Here is a 20,217-nt window from a genome sequence, read left to right as displayed (position 1 = left end):
TTTACATTTAACAGATAGGAAGGCTATAACTGCTTGTTGAGTAAAACTGAATAAAAAAAAAAAAACGTAGTGAGTCACTAAATTATTTCTGTGATGCACATACAAGAATTGTTAAAGACTCATGGTTAGGTGTGTGATTGTGTGTTTTTTCATGGGTGATCTGATATGAGAAAAATAGAAGAAAGAGAGGATGTGAGGAAATGTCATAGCAACTTACAAGTAGGCAAAATGAAACTTCTAGCGATTCTGTCAATTATCTTCACCAAGAAAGAAGTAGTCATTCTTTATCTGAGAACACACTAAGGGGAGAATCCTCTCAATCCCTGCCTTTCCACCAACCTCAGTTGTTTGTTTGTTTGCTTGATTCCAGAATACTCCTTGGCTTCCAAAACCCCATTGGTAGATGCCTCCTTTGCTTCCTTGCACACTGAGTTATAATCTGGATCCATGGTTCTGTGGAGTCCCCAACAGAATAGGTAGTTCATCCAAAGTCCAATGTCTGTAGAAGACAGGCAAGATTTGTAGGTGTGTGTCATTTAACAATTTAAGAAGTTATGAAAGGCCCAAGAATCCATTGGAAAAATGCTTCTGGACACTCAAGAGGGTGTAGACCTCTATTCGAATTTATCAGTAGCATTGCTTCTATGTTCTTATTTTCTCTTCTATTACTATCGCAATACTCAGCAACAGTAAAGTATAAAGGAGATAATCAGATGATCTATCCGTCAGCCAATTGCCTTGTATTTTTATTGATTATTGATTCTCTATTTGTTTCTGTTTTGTTTTATTTCAATTGGTCTATTTTCAAACCCCTTCATCTTTAACTATTTTTCACTTCTGATTGATTCCCCAATTCTCAAACTTTGACATACAAATGACAGATGTTTCCCTAGCTTGTTGATTCCAGATGCATATAATAATCCTACTTTCTTCTGGACCTGACTCCTATTAACATTGCTGCCTTGATATTATCCGGGTCCTTAAAAATAAGGCTCAAAAATTCCATAGTGCTCAATATTTCTCTCCCAGCCTGAGACCTTTGGCATTTAGGAAGAGATTTTAAATGAGTCAACTCACTCTTTGTGAATTATCACCTGGCATGAATTTTTGTGAAAAATAAAAATAGGGGAATAATATTTTATAATTCTGCTGTGTCAGGTGGTGCCTGGCATTATGTCTGGTCTTTCATATTCCATGGTAGATCTCCCAAGTTCCCACTGACAAGATTTCCAGGATTGAATGGGCCCACTGTTGGGTCTCCATCCCTGTTTTCTAGGTGTACCTGGCAGCAGTCCTGGACAAAGCCACTGTCATTCACATTAGCACACAGACTCCTCCCTGAACCAGCCCATGGGTTATTTTCTGGTTATGCTGGCAGGAATTGACCTGGGTCTCTGTCAGTCACAGTACTGCCCACAGTTATGGGACAGTTATGGCTGAATTTTTTAAGTATCATTTATATGCCTGTGTTTTCCACCTCCATGTTGTCCATATCTTGCTTTCATGGAGTTAGTCATGCCTTTCGCCATGGCATCTGATTGTTTTGTGGCCATCACTAACCCTCATAGTTAGTGAGCTCATCAGCTCCTAGGTAGCAAAGATTGGAGTGTTTGGTGGATTCCAAGTGCCTCCTTCACCATCCCTCATGGCCTGCATCTACTTGGTTTCTCTTACTGTCATGACAATACACTTTCTCACCCCTACTGTCTACACCAGGATATGATCCAACTCCCCTGCTCTGGCTCATGGATCAACAGCCTTTATGCTTTGTTGGTCATCTTGCTTCACATGGGCCTAGACTTCCTTTTAATAGTGCTTTCTTATATTCTGATTCTCAGAGCAGCAATGGCCATGGCCTCCTGCAGGGAGCCACTCAAATCTCTCACACCAGTGTGTATCTCATATTCTGACTGCCCTGATACTTTAAGTCCCTGTGCTAGGCCCTTCCATCGTTCACAAGTTTGTAAGGCATTCCTCCTCCTTCACCCATATCATCAGGGGAAAGTGTCCATCCTCTTTCTACTGCTGATGAACCCTGTCATTTATAGCATCAAGACCTCCTGGATCCACTGAACCACTGTCAAAGTGTTCTCTCTGAAATGGATAGAAATCTTGTGTATTCTCAGCCAGTTAATTCCCCTTCAACTAGATTAGTTGTGACAAAATCTCAGGTCCTGTTCAGTTCTAATGTCAATCCCTCACATCTATGTGAGAATCCCCTTTCTCATCTAGTTGTAAGAACTTAGTAAATGTATTCATTTTAATAACATCCGGAGACAAACAATCAGAAAATAAAAAATCAGTCCTAGGAGAGAAATCAGTAACTTTATAAAGGAAATTGCCGAAGGAAGAGTAATTTTGGAGCAACTCTGGCCCTTACCCATTTTATGAATGTGAATACCTGAGATTGTTCCGTACTGTTTGATGGCTATTAACGTGAGAGACTCCTGTCCCTGAGGTTACATGACTTTCAAACAAGAATAGTAATCTCTACAAATGACATACACATGCCGTGTACTCTGTCCCTCTCTTTCATCCTTCTCTGCCTCCAGCTAATGTTAGTACTGGAATAGAACCAGCCAGATAATACCAACTTTTGTCAGAGCTGGGCATATTTCTCTTGGAGACACTATACCCCTGGTCTAATAGCTATAAGGTGGTGCTTATTGATTTGTTAATTAGTAATGTTTACTGACCCTTTTGCAATCTTAATGTTACATTTTTTTATAATACTAGTAATTAAAAGAAGCAAAAGCAGGGAGGGGACACTTGAGAATTTGGATGGTAAGACGTAAAACCTAGCAATACAAGTGAAAACTGGAGTTACATATCTGATGAGTTTGTTTCCATAATAAATCCATCTTTAGCTTAAATAATTTTACACAATTCTGCTTAAACAGAGTGCTCTGCTAATAGAATCCTCACCAGTTATAGAATCTGGGCCATTTAATATTATTTAATATTATTAGTGTTTTCCATCCATCCTCAGGCCTTTCATTGACCTCCTGGACCATCCACGTCCCTGCCTGCCCACGCCCCCGCCTCATTCTGATGCCCAGCTGGCATGTGTAGTCTGCTTTCCCTTAGATGCTTTCATGACTCTTCTTTCCACTTTACTTTTATGCCTTCCTCTGTCAACACCAATCCTCACTGTATCCAGATCTACAGGACCTCTGCTCTTCTATGGTCTCTCTGCATGCAAAGTCCTAACACTCAGGTCAATATCAAATGTGGGGACCCCTTCAGAGGATGACCAAACTTGTCACCAAGGCACACTTCTGGCTCCTCTGATCCTTAGAGAATTCTCATTTATGTATTTATAAAGACACCTTGTATTCATCTCCATTCTGTGTTTAGATGAAGATTGTTTGAATATTAATTTAATCAATTAATTTCCTTATTAGTAGCAATACTTTTATGGTCTTCCTAACTATATACAGAATTAGAATGTGTGAAGGGACAAGGACCACTTCAAAGTCATTTTATTTCCAGCATCCAGCATCCACATAGGTGGCCAGTGACTGAGGTAATAAAATCAGGGTATGTTGCTGTTGGTAACACCGTGCTAATAACTAGAAAGGCACAGTAGGCATCAGAGGCATCAGAAAGAGGAGGAGGTGGAAGCAGGCCTCTAATCACTTCCTGGTTATGCATGCTAAAGCATCCTCAGAAGAAGGGGATGCCATAAACTCATGATAACATTGCAAGACAGCAGTGAATATCAAGCCATCAGAAGCTCCTTTGCACATTTGCCTTAGTCATATATTGAACAAAACATTACCAATTGCTTCCTTCCAATGCAGTCCATGAAAGGCAGTAGGGAAGAGGCAGTGAAACTCGCTCTCTTGCTTTGGGACCTTCATGGGGGTCTCTGCTGTAAGAGGATGGAGGGAACCAGGATAAGAGTGATGGGCAGGACAAGTAATGAGACAGCAAAACATGCAGGAAAATCAGAGAGGAACAGTGGTGTCTCCAGGCAGATGAACTTAGTGGATTGAGGGTTATGAGGTTCTGGACAACTGGGAAGAGGGAGGACATTTATAAGGAAAGCTAAATAAAGACTTGATTTAAATAAAGCATATGAAAAGTCTAACCCCCAAATCGAGCCTCAACTTGAATCCCTTTCTAAGGGAAAGTTAAAATTGACAGCAGGGTCTGTTTCCCACATGCTCAGCTATTTACCACCTCTCTTTTCATGGAGTCTGAAATATAGATATGCTTTCCCAAGATCTGAACTAGCCGCTCATTTCTTTATGTCTTAAACTCCTTGTCCTCCCATGTCCTGTAACAACTCCAGGGAGAGACACAGGAATAATTTAAATACACCAGTACAATGAAAAGAAATGTTCTTTATTAGGCAGGAGCCAGGTGCTCAAAGCACTTCACAATTTCCCCATGTTCAGATGTTAGGTTCTGGGGACCAAGGGACATTTCCTGGAAAGCAGGAAAGGGAGCTCAGTGGTATTTGTGGGCCAGAGCATTGGCCACACCAGCTACCACCTTCTGAAAGGCACCCTGCGCCTGTGGGGTGAATTGCTTGCCAAAGTGGCGGGCCAGCACACACACCAGCACATTGCCCAGGAGCTGTGGGGAAGAGACACGAGACATGAGCATGGTTAGCAGACAGACCCAGCTGAGACTCAGAGTATTCCAGCCCCATCCACAGCCCCAAGCTGTGCCCCTAGAATATAAGCAGAAAGATAGCTTGATCTCAGATGTTATTCTCTATGTGATTTCAATCATATCAGCCTGATTTTACATTTAGAAATGTTTCTCTCCTGCCTTAATTCAGAACTTAAATTATCATGGGTATTTTTTCCAAATATACAAAGAAGCAATCAGATTTTATCCTCTTTGCTCTCAAAGGAAGAGACAAGGGGGAAAAGTATTAGGAAAAAATGATTTGGAATGGATTAAATGTACTTTTAAATAAACACTCAAAAGTTTAATCAAAACAATAAAGAAAACACATTGCAGAGAACAAGAGGAAGCAACTGTGAGCAAGAGGGTGAAAGAAATAAAAACAGTCCTGAGGAGTCCATACTGATGCTATTAGAATATCTCCTTCACCCTCTAGAAAGCACCTAACACCCATACCTTTTCTGGACACCATGAGCTTGACCTTAAAAAGGAAGATGAAGGAGAACATTGAGGGTCCCACAGACACACCTTGAAGTTCTCGGGATCCACGTGCAGCTTGTCACAGTGCAGCTCACTGAGCTTAGCAAAGGTGCCCTTGAGGTTGTCCAGATTCTTCAGGCCATCACTAAAGGAATTCAGCACCTTCTTGCCATGGGCCTTGACCTTGGGGTTGCCCATAACAGCATCAGGAGAGGACAGGTCCCCAAAGGAGTCAAAGAACCTCTGAGTCCAGGGGTAGACAACCAGCAGCCTGAGGGGTGAGAACAGCACAGAGGACAGGGGCGTCAGAGCTTGTCAGAAACCCAGGGGACTGAACCATCTCCACCTGTCCAGCTTCCTTTCACTCTCCGTGCCTTGCCACCTGGATACCAACCTGCCCAGGGCTTCACCACCAACTTCATCCACGTTCACCTTGCCCCACAGGCCGGAGACAAGGGACTTCTCGTCAGCAGTCAGATGCACCATAGTGTCTGTTTGTGGTTGCTAGTGAACAGTTGTGCCAGAAGCAAATGTAAGCAGCAGCTGGCCCTGCTCTTCCTCTTATGCTCAGCCCTGATCTTATCCTCCTGGGGCTGAGACACTGGCCCAGGCTTGGATGTGTTTCTGCAGGGTGAGGCCTGAATGGTGGCTGCCATCCCTCTCCTTGGCAGTTTTGACACCTGCTTGTAAGTCTGACTTCAGACCCTGGTTCTCTCTCTAGGGATCTCTAGGTCTCACCTCAGCAATTTCTATTGATTTCTACTAAAATTATTCTCTTTGGCAAGTGTACTAGTACATTCTTGAGAATCACAACCTGGTAATTGAAGAGTGCCTCTTCAGTTTCCTTATGAAAGGCACGGGGTAATTTTTCCCAAGTTAAATTTGAAATTGTACATCCCCGGAGCAGAGTCTTGGCTTCAGTTTGGGCCCCTTTCCAAAATTATACAAGGCATTTTGTTCATAAGGCCAAATGTCCAACAGGCTCTGAACAGAAAGCAAATGTCTGATCAGTGTTTCCCTTTCCTCATTCTATACTAGGGCATTGACACCAAAGGACCTCTCTCCAGTGGTCCCTGATTCAGACTGTCCTCTAGTCCAGCAGTTCTAAGACAGGGAATAAGCATTCATTCAGTCAGTCAGTCTCCGACCACTTCAATTAATGAATATTCACTTCTTGCCTATGAAGGAAAGTCACAAGGCACGGTAATCATGTGTGACAGTACAAAATAGGAAGAAATGTTTATACAGCCTAGAGTGTGAGTGTGAGGGATAAGAAGAAATATGAAAAACAGGAAGAGGGGAAGGGTTTGAAAAAATTTTCTTAGGCAATATTGGAAAGTGCATTGAGGCCAGGGTGCAAAGGCATCACAGGTGATAAGCAAGCATGCGGTTTGTCTGACATGGGAGGGTGGGAGAAGGAATTATTTATGGACATGTTTGGGGCAAGTAAAAGAGGGAGGTTATTCCTTAGAGTGGGCCCACTTGAAGGAGCAGGCTATGGTAGGCTACACTGCAGGCAAGGGAAGTAGGGAGAAAGGAAACACAACAGTGTCTTGATCATTCATTATGTCTCTATTTGAGCACCGTATTCTTCACTAATTGTAGGAAATAGGTCAAAGCATTAGCCTGAGGGCTGTGTCTTCCATAGAGCCCCTGTGATGCCAGTATTCTCTATATATTTAAAACCTTCTTGACCGTGCCTATGCTTTGGAGGGAAAAGTGTCGTCCACTAGCGATATGTATCGTCCCCTACAAGAGCTTCCTATCTGTAGACCCTCAGGGATGTACCATACCCCCAGACAAAAAAAACAAAATAAGTGAAATGAATCAGGAAGTTGAGCTGAAGGTTCTTTATTAGGCAGAAACCATACCCTTGATGGTGGACATTATTTCCCCCAGTTCAGAAGATAGAATTTAGGGAAACAGGGTCTTCCAGTGGTCACCAGGAAACAGGCCAGGATCTCAATGGTACTTGTGAGCCAGGGCATTGGCCACACCAGCCACCACCTTCTGATAGGCAGCCTGCACCTGAGGGGTGAATTCTTTGCCAAAGTGGTGAGCCAGCACACACACCAGCACGTTGCCCAGGAGCTGTGGGGAAGACATAGATAGATATGTATACATGATTAAGACAGAAATCAAGCTGGGCTTCTGAGAAACTGAGCCAACAATCATTTCTTTTTTTTCTGCCCACACTCCAGCCCAAACTGATCTTCAGGTTATCTCCATCAGCATAAATCAGTAAATATATATGTATGTATACTGTACATTTTTATTATATATATATATATATATACACTTAATTAATTAGTATGATGCTGGGCCGTCTTTTAGCAACTATTGCTGCCCTACTTCTACTTCTGGTCTATCATCCTCAGATATTTCCTTTCCTTTCCTTTCCATTGAGTCTTGACTATAAAAATGCAATTTTTCTTTTTTTAATTTGAATTCAATTTAGCCAACATATAATAAATACATCATTGGTTTTTGAAGTAATTGCCAATGATTCATGAGTTGCATATAACACCCTATGCTCATCACATCACACGCCCAATTATTCTATAATCTTGAGGTGATTTGTAGTCTCTGGAGTGAGAACTCTTTGAAGAGCCCTTATAATCTTCATACGGAGAGACAGAAAGACTTTTCCAAGCACAGAAGGAGAAGATGAGAGCTAGTGTGCATAATTTGGGTATCGAGTAGAGGAAAAAGTTGGGGGGGGAGAGAGGGGCAAAAGATAAGTAATTAAATGAAGGGCTTGATAAAAAAAAAAGAGGTTGTGAGAAAGGAAACAATGTGGAATACCGAAAGAAAACATATGAAATTATGTAAATTTTGAAAAGCATTCAGTGATGGTATATACTAAAGTAAAAAGGAAGGTGGGGGGAGAACAGGTAGGGAAAAGAATCAGAGTGAAAGACTAAAAAGTGAAAAGAAAAAACGGAGCATATCCCAGACTCACCTTGAAGTTCTCGGGATCCACGTGCAGCTTGTCACAGTGCAGCTCACTGAGCTTAGCAAAGGTGCCCTTGAGGTTGTCCAGATTCTTCAGGCCATCACTAAAGGAATTCAGCACCTTCTTGCCATGGGCCTTGACCTTGGGGTTGCCCATAACAGCATCAGGAGAGGACAGGTCCCCAAAGGAGTCAAAGAACCTCTGAGTCCAGGGGTAGACAACCAGCAGCCTGAGGGGTGAGAACAGCACAGAGGACAGGGGCGTCAGAGCTTGTCAGAAACCCAGGGGACTGAGCCATCTCCACCTGCCCAGCTTCCGTTCACTCTCCGTAAGCCTGCCTTGCCACCTGGATACCAACCTGCCCAGGGCTTCACCACCAACTTCATCCACGTTCACCTTGCCCCACAGGGTGGTGACGGCAGCCTTCTCGTCAGCAGTCAGATGCACCATGGTGTCTGTTTGTGGTTGCTAGTGAACACGATTGTGTCAGAAGCAAGTATAAGCAGCAGCTGGCCCTGCTCTTCCTTTTATGCCCAGCCCTAATCTTGCCCTCCCTGGGGCTGTCAGTAGATTGGCCCAGGCCTGGGTGTGGTTCTCCAGGGTGAGGCCTGAATGGTGGCTGCCATCCCTCTCCGTGAACGTTCTGACACCTGCTTGTGAGTCGGACTTCAGACCCTGGTCCTCTCTCTAGGGATCTCTAGCTCCCATCTTAGCAATACAAATTGCTACTAAATCATTCTCCTTGGCTAGCATCTTACAATTTTGAGAATCACAACCTGCTAATCTCTTAGAGACTGCCTCTTCGATTTTCTTTGTACACAAATGAAGAATCCCAGGTCCAGAAAGTAGAAGACATTCGTCCACTGTGGTTCCACTTAAAAGCATATGGATGGTTCTCCTCCTGTGTCTTCAGAATGGGCAAAATAATTACAAGTACAGCATGGATGGAACCTCTGGCACAATTCTATGTCTATCTTCCTTCTCTTGGTTTGGATTAAATCTTCCTAGAAAGAAAAAAAATATTCATTCATTCATTCATTCATTCATTTTTTTCTTAATTTAGTCATATAAGCAAACAAATGATGTTTTGAAAATGGAATTACATATGAATCAGGAGTGTCCTGTTAAATAACTACTCTATTAGGTTTTGAGGATCCACAGATCAAAACATAGAGACTCTTGACATAGTAAGAAATAAAAATAACCAAAAAATCAACTATAAACCAAAGTTGTTGGTAACACTGAGGGAAGCAATGTCTTTAATTAACGCAAGACATAAAAAATGATTTCTTCCTGGACTGATAGAGAAACTTCTCTGTGACTTGAAATGAGGGGCAGGAAAGTGGAAAGGCACTCTGGCTTTGTCCCAGATTTTTTTTTACCCCTAGACCCCTATGAATGCTGTGTGCATACCCATTTCTTTTATTTAAATTCATCACCCCAATCCCATTTTCTCTATGTATTTTTGTTTGCTTCGGTCTTTTTTTACTAGGATGCATCCTTCTATCTCTACAGCTTTTCCAATATCCTTCCCTTCACTTTTTTCTCCCCTATATCATGCATTCTGATGACTAACTTCTTAGGCGAAGAAAAACTGAAGTGGGGAGTTCCGCTCCTTACCATTAAAAGATACCATAAAAAAAGCAAAAGCAGCGAGCATTTCTGAGCTCAGCATAGGATCTCGGTGTTGCTGGCGGGCCCTGCTGTTTCTTTTTCTGACTTCCCATCATCTGTACCTCCTGCAACTTAGTCCACTCCTGAATTCCCATTTCCTTTAAGCAAGGAAAGGGCCATGCATTTTTTTTACTTACATTGTTTCTCCCACCTTAGAATCTTCTTTTGATCCAGGCACCCCAATGTCTAGAATCACCTCTCTCTCTCTGTTGTCATCATAAGTGACAAATATTTAACAGAAACTTCTCGTCCTTTCACCTCTAACACACAGAAACCCCAACTACAAAAACATTTCTAGGTGAACCAGAAGAAAAGGACTTCTCTATTTCTAGTTATTTCAAATCAACTCCCTGAATTCCCACTTCCATTGCTCGACTCCCTAAACTACTTTCTCCATCATTGCTAAGTAAGTAAGGATTCCTCTCCCCTTTTACTTGTACCAAGCCTACCAAGTACTTGTGAATAACCTCTCTCTGGTAATTCTCAGACATGTAGGAAAGGCTTGGTTCTTGTCTGGTAACCTGGAGGTTAGGTCAGAATTACGTGCCCAAAGAGATACAATTCCAGCATTTTCTATTTATATTCATTCTTCTCTAAAACCCTTAAGCAAAGATGTTTTTACTATGGGTCTATTCCTGGGGCAAGATTCCGCATGTTGACTTCCAGGAAAAGGGGACCTTCCAGTGTTTTAAATGTTTAAAACACACACACACACACACACACACACACACACACGTTGAGCTATAGGCTTTGAGTTTCATTTTACTAAATTTAAAACTTCATTAGCTTTACCATTGTTTTACATTCAGACTGTTCTCAAGACTCTATTTCACACCCCCGATGTCAGCGTTCGGGTATAAGTGTGCGAAGGGAGGTTGTAGGGAAGTTTGGACATTTGGACATGTGTTTTGCTGGGACTCTCTGTCATGAGAGATTTGCAGGGCTTAGTAAATAACAGTATTGAATACGTTTATACTTTCCTGTCAAGAGCCCAATTGTCAAGGCCCCAGCTTTGCCATCTTGACTGACAGAAATTAGCATCTACCTGGACTTCCCCTACCATTTCCTGTACTCAGAAAGGGTTCTCCTAAGTTCTCTTGTCTCTTCCTCCTTCAGCTTTCTTTGCCATGAATGACTCGGACTGAGCTTTTGTACTGGCAACTGCTGCAGCCACCTTGCTCCTGGCTTCAGAAGAGGAGTTGCTGGTTCTCTCTCCCATCACCATTGCTACTTAGCATGACTGTAGAGGGAGACAGACTTCTCCTTTTCTTACCCATTACCCTTCAGGGACAAGACTGCAAGTTGTAATAAGACATCAAAAGCTCAGACATATCAGATGAAAATAAGAATAAACTGATAAATGTGATTATGTTCTGAGCCTCAGGCTCATATCCAGATCAACATTCAAAGATTCTAGAAAGCTTCTTGACCCACTGCCATCCTTTCCATTTTAAACTCACTTCTACCCTGTAAAGGGTAGCACAGGATGTCTGCTTTACATTGATCCCAGTCCCAGTGAGCACTAAACACACACACGTTCACGCACACACATACACACACACCCTAAGTCCCCAAAGAAAGAGACAGAAAGACATTTTTTCCCTTTTTTCCAGCTTGTGAAATTTGCATACTTTGATGTTTTGAACCAGAATGGATCTGGTCTGAGTATAATTAAGAGGATAAGGATCAAAAGATTCATGATCATCATCCAGAAGTATGTGGTTTTATTTGGTTAAATGACACTCAACAAGAACACTTCTGTACATACAGTAGTGTTTAGTTTTAGATTCCATTCATCATTTTGGCATTTCTCAACATAATCCCTATTTTCCTGGGTCAGGCACAGTTAGTTTTCACTCCTCTCCCAGATCCACAATCTCTTGGTTACCTCAGTTTAGCATCCATTCAAAAATTAAATTAAATTAATAAAATTAAATAATATAAAAATATCCCAAGAAGAGAGAACTCAGAGAAATGATGGACATACATTTTTTAAAAGTCATATTTCTCTATGACAAACAATAAAGCCAATCTAGCCATGAGATTGATAAAGATTGTGCTAATTATTACAGAACAATTAATGTCTCAGTCTATAATCACCGCACAAATATTTCCTCCATTGGGCTCAGAGCGTCATTCAGAATTAGATTTTGTCACTATGTGGGCCAGGGTGTTGATTTATGAGAAGCAAAGGGACGATTTTTCCCGGGTTAAATTTTAAACTGTACATCCCAGGAGCAGTCTTGGCTTCAGTTTGGGCCCCTTTCCAAAATTATACAAGGCATTTTGTTCATAAGGCCAAATGTCCAACAGGCTCTGAACAGAAAGCAAATGTCTGATCAGTGTTTCCCTTTCCTCATTCTATACTAGGGCATTGACACCAAAGGACCTCTCTCCAGTGGTCCCTGATTCAGACTGTCCTCTAGTCCAGCAGTTCTAAGACAGGGAATAAGCATTCATTCAGTCAGTCAGTCTCCGACCACTTCAATTAATGAATATTCACTTCTTGCCTATGAAGGAAAGTCACAAGGCACGGTAATCATGTGTGACAGTACAAAATAGGAAGAAATGTTTATACAGCCTAGAGTGTGAGTGTGAGGGATAAGAAGAAATATGAAAAACAGGAAGAGGGGAAGGGTTTGAAAAAATTTTCTTAGGCAATATTGGAAAGTGCATTGAGGCCAGGGTGCAAAGGCATCACAGGTGATAAGCAAGCATGCGGTTTGTCTGACATGGGAGGGTGGGAGAAGGAATTATTTATGGACATGTTTGGGGCAAGTAAAAGAGGGAGGTTATTCCTTAGAGTGGGCCCACTTGAAGGAGCAGGCTATGGTAGGCTACACTGCAGGCAAGGGAAGTAGGGAGAAAGGAAACACAACAGTGTCTTGATCATTCATTATGTCTCTATTTGAGCACCGTATTCTTCACTAATTGTAGGAAATAGGTCAAAGCATTAGCCTGAGGGCTGTGTCTTCCATAGAGCCCCTGTGATGCCAGTATTCTCTATATATTTAAAACCTTCTTGACCGTGCCTATGCTTTGGAGGGAAAAGTGTCGTCCACTAGCGATATGTATCGTCCCCTACAAGAGCTTCCTATCTGTAGACCCTCAGGGATGTACCATACCCCCAGACAAAAAAAACAAAATAAGTGAAATGAATCAGGAAGTTGAGCTGAAGGTTCTTTATTAGGCAGAAACCATACCCTTGATGGTGGACATTATTTCCCCCAGTTCAGAAGATAGAATTTAGGGAAACAGGGTCTTCCAGTGGTCACCAGGAAACAGGCCAGGATCTCAATGGTACTTGTGAGCCAGGGCATTGGCCACACCAGCCACCACCTTCTGATAGGCAGCCTGCACCTGAGGGGTGAATTCTTTGCCAAAGTGGTGAGCCAGCACACACACCAGCACGTTGCCCAGGAGCTGTGGGGAAGACATAGATAGATATGTATACATGATTAAGACAGAAATCAAGCTGGGCTTCTGAGAAACTGAGCCAACAATCATTTCTTTTTTTTCTGCCCACACTCCAGCCCAAACTGATCTTCAGGTTATCTCCATCAGCATAAATCAGTAAATATATATGTATGTATACTGTACATTTTTATTATATATATATATATATATACACTTAATTAATTAGTATGATGCTGGGCCGTCTTTTAGCAACTATTGCTGCCCTACTTCTACTTCTGGTCTATCATCCTCAGATATTTCCTTTCCTTTCCTTTCCATTGAGTCTTGACTATAAAAATGCAATTTTTCTTTTTTTAATTTGAATTCAATTTAGCCAACATATAATAAATACATCATTGGTTTTTGAAGTAATTGCCAATGATTCATGAGTTGCATATAACACCCTATGCTCATCACATCACACGCCCAATTATTCTATAATCTTGAGGTGATTTGTAGTCTCTGGAGTGAGAACTCTTTGAAGAGCCCTTATAATCTTCATACGGAGAGACAGAAAGACTTTTCCAAGCACAGAAGGAGAAGATGAGAGCTAGTGTGCATAATTTGGGTATCGAGTAGAGGAAAAAGTTGGGGGGGGAGAGAGGGGCAAAAGATAAGTAATTAAATGAAGGGCTTGATAAAAAAAAAAGAGGTTGTGAGAAAGGAAACAATGTGGAATACCGAAAGAAAACATATGAAATTATGTAAATTTTGAAAAGCATTCAGTGATGGTATATACTAAAGTAAAAAGGAAGGTGGGGGGGAGAACAGGTAGGGAAAAGAATCAGTGAAAGACTAAAATGTGAAAAGAAAAAACGGAGCATATCCCAGACTCACCTTGAAGTTCTCGGGATCCACGTGCAGCTTGTCACAGTGCAGCTCACTGAGCTTAGCAAAGGTGCCCTTGAGGTTGTCCAGATTCTTCAGGCCATCACTAAAGGAATTCAGCACCTTCTTGCCATGGGCCTTGACCTTGGGGTTGCCCATAACAGCATCAGGAGAGGACAGGTCCCCAAAGGAGTCAAAGAACCTCTGAGTCCAGGGGTAGACAACCAGCAGCCTGAGGGGTGAGAACAGCACAGAGGACAGGGGCGTCAGAGCTTGTCAGAAACCCAGGGGACTGAGCCATCTCCACCTGCCCAGCTTCCATTCACTCTCCGTAAGCCTGCCTTGCCACCTGGATACCAACCTGCCCAGGGCTTCACCACCAACTTCATCCACGTTCACCTTGCCCCACAGGGTGGTGACGGCAGCCTTCTCGTCAGCAGTCAGATGCACCATGGTGTCTGTTTGTGGTTGCTAGTGAACACGATTGTGTCAGAAGCAAGTATAAGCAGCAGCTGGCCCTGCTCTTCCTTTTATGCCCAGCCCTAATCTTGCCCTCCCTGGGGCTGTCAGTAGATTGGCCCAAGGACACAGCAGAAGCTTATTGGTTTGTGCGAATGTAGGTTGCATCCCCATTCCTCAGTTCCCTTCAGTTGCCCTGAGGGTGGCGTTCTAGGTGTTGTGTGTCTTGACTCAGAATCTGTGCTTTCTCCCTCCCCAATTCATCCCCTTCAGCAGCGGCTTCCATAAAGATACTACCACTCTCATTCGTGTGCAAATGCTGTAGTTTGATATTGTGGAATGTTTCTCAGAGTTTAACTCATCTTGTTCTTTCACTTCATAGATAAGAAAACTAAGGCCTAGAGAACAGAAATGTTATCAAGTTGACTCTATGTGGTACTTCTCTTTGTCTCTAGAGATATTTGTAAGTGGTTGGAATGAATAAATGCTTTACCATACTTTTAACTTGCTTTCTTTCTCCTTCTTTGGATAAATACTTCTCGTAACAAAACTCTTTCTTTCCATTCTTTCACTGAAATAAATGTCCATTTGAAGAATGAAAGTAACGAATATTGTTTGTCTACCAGCTACTAACATAGATCTGGGGACCATGGATTTAATGGAAACAATGAGAGATAAAGAAAAAAATATCAGAAACCTATAACATGATTTGAAACTATGATATGACTAAAGAAAGAATGCGGAGGATTTGCAATGAAGATTTACCTTATTCAACCAGTCCGACAGGGTTTCTGGGAAAATGCAGGTGCAGAAATTTCCAGTTGTGTCCTCAGGAAAAAAGTAGAGTTAGATCTAGAAATGAAGATTCAAAGGGAATTTTAGTCTTTTCTGAATTCAAAATAATATTACATTGACCCACCGATACATACCCTCTAGTACAGCTAGATGGAAGGAGGGAAGGAGGGAGGGAGGGTGAGAGAGATCAACCAACAGAAAGGAAGAGACTGGAATGGGATGGATGTCAGAAGGCAAAGACTATAAAGAAGAGGAGGAGACAGATAAGCAATTTCAAAATTTAGCAAGGATGTAGATCAACAAAACTCTCAGGCTTTGCTGGTGACAGTGTAAAATGGTATAACTACTTTAGGAAATATTTGGTAGTAGCTACTACAGCAGAATATATGCAAAACCTATGAGCTGGCAATTATTCTTCCAGAAATGCAGAAATGCATGCTTATGCGAGTCCAAAGGCTGTAACATCAGTATGCATGATGATCCCAAACTGCTAGCCACTTAAATGTTCCTCATTCAGGGGAATAGATAAATCATGATATAGAGAAAGAACAAAATATTACACAATAATGAAAAGAGTCAACTACTGCTTCACTTGCCGAAATACAGATGAATTGTACAACATAACGTCAATTAAAAGTAACCAGAGGTGTTCCTGGGTGGCTCATTCAGTTAAGTGTCCAACTCCCGGTTTCGGCTCAGCTCATGATGGCTGTGAGATCTAGCTCCATGGTGGGCTCTGTGCTGAGCATGGAGCCTCCTTGGGATTCTCTCTCTCCCTCCCCCCACCCCCTCTTGCCGCTGGCCCACCTGCATGCACAGGCACTCTCTCTCACCCTCTCTAAAAATAAAAAAATAAGATAAAGCAACTAGAGACAATGATTCAATGTATATAATTTATATGCAGAAAATAGGACAATGTCACAAGGGGAAGTGTTATATGATAGGAAGGTGCTAAGGAGCCATGGGTGATCTTAAAACTATGTTACAGATTATCTGTCTTTAACCTGAAAGCCAAGAAAAACTATTGAAAACTTCAAAGATGTGGGTGACATGATTTGATTTGTATTTTTTTTAAAAAAATTATTCTGGCTTCCATATATAAATGGGTTTAAGGGGTAAAATAAATGAAAGACAAATAGGATGATATTATAGTTGGGGGGGGCGGTAAAAATGCCATCTCTATTTCAGGCTCAAGCAATGAATGATGTGTTAGTCCCTAGATGGGGAACAGATTAGCAGGAATAGATTAGGAAACAGTTGGAGGTTTTTTGTTTTTTGTTTTTTGTTTTTTTGACATATTGTATTTGATGCACTCTTGAGCAATCAGATATGGACCATCAAACAAATAGTTAGATATATGGGTTTGGAGCTCATAAAGAATACAGTCAGGTCAAGAAAACAAAATGGAACAGGGCACAAAGGAACAGATCAGAGTGTATTGTATAAACTGTTACCACTACCTTCTCAATAATGACAGCCAAAGCACTTTACAGAGATCTCCTTAAAACCTTGGAACCTACTTGCGAGGTTGGAATGTTTATTCCATTTTACAAAGAACTTCATGCTGGAAAATGTTAACCAAACTTTTCAAGGTGATGGGGCTGGATTTAATCTTTTACTGCTAATCCGAAAGCCCTGGCTTTTCAGTTCTATGCCGGGGACTTGGGTACAGAATTTGAAGTAATGGCTACAAAAGCGGACGTGCTCAATTGCCAGCTCCAAACAAGAGACTTCTAGGCATTTTCTGTCCTGAGAATAGACTTTCCTTTTTTCATTCACCAGACAGGAAACCCAGCTGTCATTGGTGAGTTCACCACTCTCTACTGCACTTCATTCCAAGTCCTGTGGGATCTTGGCCACAACGGCCCCTTACTTGAGTTGTTCTTAGTTTCATTGCTTCTGTGAAGTTCAGTCCTTTGCCCTCATTATAATCACAGCACATTCCTGTGGCTAGATCCAAGTTAGACCCTGTCTTGTCAGTTCTATACCCACACATGGATCCGTTTCCCTAAAATTCCCTATTCACCATGTTACTTTTGTGTGCAAGAAATTTCACTGGTACTTTGCTTATAATAATAGCTTCTTTTCCGGGCAGTAGTGTCCCTAATTCTGTATCACTGCACTGCCTTTTTTTTTTTTTTAGGTTTTATTTATTTATCTGTCAGAGAGAGAGAGAGCACAAGCAGAGGAAGGGGCAGGCAGAGGGAGAAGCAGGCTCCCCACTGAGCAAGGAGCTGATGCAGGACTTGATCCCAGGACCCTGGGATCCTGACCTGAGCCAAAGGCAGATGCTTAACCGACTGAGCCACCCAGGCATCCCGACTGCACTGTTTTATTTTTTCTTTTTTAAATTTGTTATTGTTATGTTAATCACCATGTATTACATCATTAGTTTTTTGGTGCAGTGTTCCATGATTCATTGTTTGTTCATAACACCCAGTGCTCCATGCAGAACGTGCCCTCCTCAATACCCATCACCAGGCTAACCCATCCCCCTACCCCCTCCCCTCTAGAACCCTCAGTTTGTTTTTCAGAGTCCATCATCTCTCATGGTTCGTCTCCCCCTCTGACATACTCCCCTTTTCTTCCTCTCCTGTTATCTTCTTCTTTTTTTTTTTCTTAAAATATGTTGCGTTATTTGTTTCAGAAGTACAGATCCGACTGCACTGTTTTTAAGGGGCCAGTTTCTCTTCTGCCACTTAGACCCGGCATGCTAATTCCTAAATCTGTCATTTTCCCACATAAATGGCCTTTTATCTTCACTGAAGCCTTAATGAAATCGGAAATATGTTACAGGTCACAGAGCTAGCAGATAAAGTACAGTTTCAAACCAAGGCAGTTAGTTCTCATGCTTTAGGGATAGTTCCTCCATTAATACCAATGAAAACACCAGGGAAAGTTTAAAGCATGGTCCTTGCCTGGGTCTCTTGGAAGTTCCATCTCTACTATATCACAGCTGATGAAAACATGTTTTTTTATATTGTTTAGTATAAGTGAAATATAGCATCAAAAACTCTGAGATTATAAAAATAGCAGCCTAGACAGGTCTCCTCCTTGGAGTTCTAACGTGCCCCTACTCACTCTATCAACAATCTTCTTGCATTTCTCAAGAGTACCTCCATCTGCTCCCTTCTTCTGAAGACACTATTCAGTTCCAGAGTCTATTTTCCCTTCCTAGAAGCAACTGAAGCCCCTTGAAGCCTCTCTTATCTTGCAGAATCTTATGAGTCTCTTCTCTAACCTCCCCAAATAACCCCCTTCCCTAAAGAAGTGCTTTCTTTTAGCTGAATCAGCATAAAAGATAAAGACAGAGAGAGAAGACAAGGATATTCATTACCGAGCACAATTTTTATTTTATTTTTATCATATAGCAGTTGGGTCTGGAAGCAGGGCACTGTGCCCGTCTTCAGGAGATGGACTCTAGGAACTCAGGTCCCTCTGGTAAACCCCGACGCAGTTGGACCGGCACCTCAGTGGTACTTGTGGGCCAGAGCATTCGCCACAGCAGCTGTCAGCTTCTGCCAAGCCGCCTGCATGTGGGGGGTAAACTCCTTGCTGAAGTGGGTTGCCAAGACAATCGATATCATGTTGCCTAGAAGCTGGGGAAAGAGTAGGAGAAAAAGAAAAGAGAGTCTAGTGAACAGAAAGTTTCAAGCTGGCCGCATCAATTTTCTTCCTAATAAGAGAGTGAGCAACTTTCAGGACCATGTTCCCACAAAAGCGTGCCATAACATGCTGGACATTGGCATCAGTGTGACTCCCAGCCCTGTACCTCCCATTGTGTTCTAACCTTCTCTCATTTGCCCTGTCAACTTCTAAGCCCAAAACGTTGCCATGGATGGCTTCTCTTTTCTAGAGACTCCGTCTTTTTTAAAAGTAGGATTATAGGACTGTAAGGGGCCTTAATATGTATAGTTTAAGTCCCCAGATAACACATTCACTCAAATTGTCTGTACACTCACATGACAAAGAATCTTGAGCCATGTATACAAGAGCATTTCCTCACTACTAAGGGGGGGGAGTCAAATTGTCCATTGAAAAGATTGCTCTTATATTGTCTTGCTTAGACCTGGTTCTAAACTCATACAGAAATGTATGCATCATTTTTAGAGAAAATTTCAGTTACCAAAAGTAAGATGTTCTTGCTATAATTGTATTCTCCCAGCCAAAAACACTTAACTCAGTTCTGGCCAGTGTTCTTCACACACGTATTTTTTCAGAAACGTAAGACAGCTAGTGGCCTCCTCTGGTCATAGTAATTACCCTACTTGGTCTTATCTATGACCTTTGGAACAACCGAACTACCAAAAGCAAGCCCTTCCTTGAAATATAATGTCCCAAAAAATGCTTTTATGGGATCAGACTTAACTACCTATGTTTTCTAACATATCCACACTGCAAATATCTAGGATGAAAGACAACGCACAGGCATGCCCAGAACTCACCTTGAAGTTCTCGGGATCCACATGCAGCTTGTCACAGTGCAGCTCACTCAGCTCAGCAAAGGTGTCCTTGAGGTCATCCATATGTTTAACAGCATTTCCAAAGGAGCTCAGCACCTTCTTGCCATGGGCCTTGACCTTGGGGTTGCCCATTATTGCAGACTCAGAGGACAAGTTGCCAAAACTGTCAAAGAACCTCTGGGTCCATGGATAAACAACCAGGAGCCTATGGGATGATCACAGTCACAGATGAGATAGGAAATCAAAGTAGGTAAGAAAACTGACCAATACCCCTTTAGGAATACTTTCTGCCTTTCTGCCCCCCTCCAGTACCTACCTTCCCAGGACCTCGCCTCCAACCAACTCCACGTTCACCTTGGCCCACAGGCTAACAACAGCAACCTTCTCCTCAGCAGTAAAATGCACCATGGTGTCTGGGAGCTTACTGGTGACCAGTAATGTGCCAGAAGCTAGTCTGTGTTGCTA

General features: G+C 42.1%; 3 protein-coding genes, 1 long non-coding RNA gene and 1 pseudogene across 5 annotated transcripts; all 5 read right to left on the bottom strand.

Moving 5' to 3' along the window:
- Positions 1–4,455: 4,455 nt before the first annotated feature.
- On the bottom strand, positions 4,456–5,666 carry LOC114218757 (hemoglobin subunit beta pseudogene; annotated as a pseudogene). Its single transcript, XR_015766601.1, has 3 exons — positions 5,516–5,666; positions 5,098–5,392; positions 4,456–4,584 (listed from the first exon to the last, which is right to left on the bottom strand). The product of XR_015766601.1 is annotated as a hemoglobin subunit beta pseudogene (transcript).
- A 1,290-nt stretch (positions 5,667–6,956) lies between these two features.
- Positions 6,957–8,601, bottom strand: LOC114204247 (hemoglobin subunit beta). Its single transcript, XM_028097395.2, has 3 exons — positions 8,436–8,601; positions 8,084–8,306; positions 6,957–7,212 (listed from the first exon to the last, which is right to left on the bottom strand). The coding sequence occupies exons 1-3, from the start codon at positions 8,525–8,527 to the stop codon at positions 7,084–7,086; spliced, it is 444 nt and encodes a 147-aa protein (XP_027953196.1). The 5' UTR covers positions 8,528–8,601; the 3' UTR covers positions 6,957–7,083.
- A 4,317-nt stretch (positions 8,602–12,918) lies between these two features.
- Positions 12,919–14,562, bottom strand: LOC114204246 (hemoglobin subunit beta). The gene is made up of 3 exons (XM_028097394.2): positions 14,397–14,562; positions 14,045–14,267; positions 12,919–13,174 (listed from the first exon to the last, which is right to left on the bottom strand). The coding sequence occupies exons 1-3, from the start codon at positions 14,486–14,488 to the stop codon at positions 13,046–13,048; spliced, it is 444 nt and encodes a 147-aa protein (XP_027953195.1). The 5' UTR covers positions 14,489–14,562; the 3' UTR covers positions 12,919–13,045.
- Positions 14,563–15,259: 697 nt separating this feature from the next.
- LOC148162651 (uncharacterized) lies at positions 15,260–15,607 on the bottom strand. The gene is made up of 2 exons (XR_015766614.1): positions 15,424–15,607; positions 15,260–15,346 (listed from the first exon to the last, which is right to left on the bottom strand). It is a non-coding gene; the product is annotated as an uncharacterized LOC148162651 (long non-coding RNA).
- A 3,011-nt stretch (positions 15,608–18,618) lies between these two features.
- LOC114218689 (hemoglobin subunit epsilon-2) lies at positions 18,619–20,217 on the bottom strand. Its single transcript, XM_028115902.2, has 3 exons — positions 20,069–20,217; positions 19,735–19,957; positions 18,619–18,888 (listed from the first exon to the last, which is right to left on the bottom strand). Exons 1-3 carry the CDS (start codon positions 20,158–20,160, stop codon positions 18,760–18,762), a joined length of 444 nt encoding a protein of 147 aa, XP_027971703.1. The 5' UTR covers positions 20,161–20,217; the 3' UTR covers positions 18,619–18,759.

Source organism: Eumetopias jubatus, unplaced genomic scaffold (assembly GCF_037043125.1).
Source record: "Eumetopias jubatus isolate StellerSeaLion01/CBP00866 unplaced genomic scaffold, mEumJub1_p1.0 scaffold_13, whole genome shotgun sequence".
Classification (NCBI taxonomy): Eukaryota; Metazoa; Chordata; class Mammalia; order Carnivora; family Otariidae; genus Eumetopias; species Eumetopias jubatus.
Note: the sequence above shows the minus strand (reverse complement) of the source record. Positions and strands in the feature narration are given on the sequence as shown.

Coding starts and splice junctions, on each gene's coding strand:
- LOC114218689 (XM_028115902.2), bottom strand. CDS start 20,160: ATGGTGCATTTTACTGCTGAGGAGAAGGTTGCTGTTGTTAGCCTGTGG. Junction 19,958..20,068: donor GGAGGCGAGGTCCTGGGAAG/GTAGGTACTGGA, acceptor ATCATCCCATAG/GCTCCTGGTTGTTTATCCAT. Junction 18,889..19,734: donor TGGATCCCGAGAACTTCAAG/GTGAGTTCTGGG, acceptor CTCTTTCCCCAG/CTTCTAGGCAACATGATATC.
- LOC114204246 (XM_028097394.2), bottom strand. CDS start 14,488: ATGGTGCATCTGACTGCTGACGAGAAGGCTGCCGTCACCACCCTGTGG. Junction 14,268..14,396: donor GGTGGTGAAGCCCTGGGCAG/GTTGGTATCCAG, acceptor CTCACCCCTCAG/GCTGCTGGTTGTCTACCCCT. Junction 13,175..14,044: donor TGGATCCCGAGAACTTCAAG/GTGAGTCTGGGA, acceptor TCTTCCCCACAG/CTCCTGGGCAACGTGCTGGT.
- LOC114204247 (XM_028097395.2), bottom strand. CDS start 8,527: ATGGTGCATCTGACTGCTGACGAGAAGGCTGCCGTCACCACCCTGTGG. Junction 8,307..8,435: donor GGTGGTGAAGCCCTGGGCAG/GTTGGTATCCAG, acceptor CTCACCCCTCAG/GCTGCTGGTTGTCTACCCCT. Junction 7,213..8,083: donor TGGATCCCGAGAACTTCAAG/GTGAGTCTGGGA, acceptor TCTTCCCCACAG/CTCCTGGGCAACGTGCTGGT.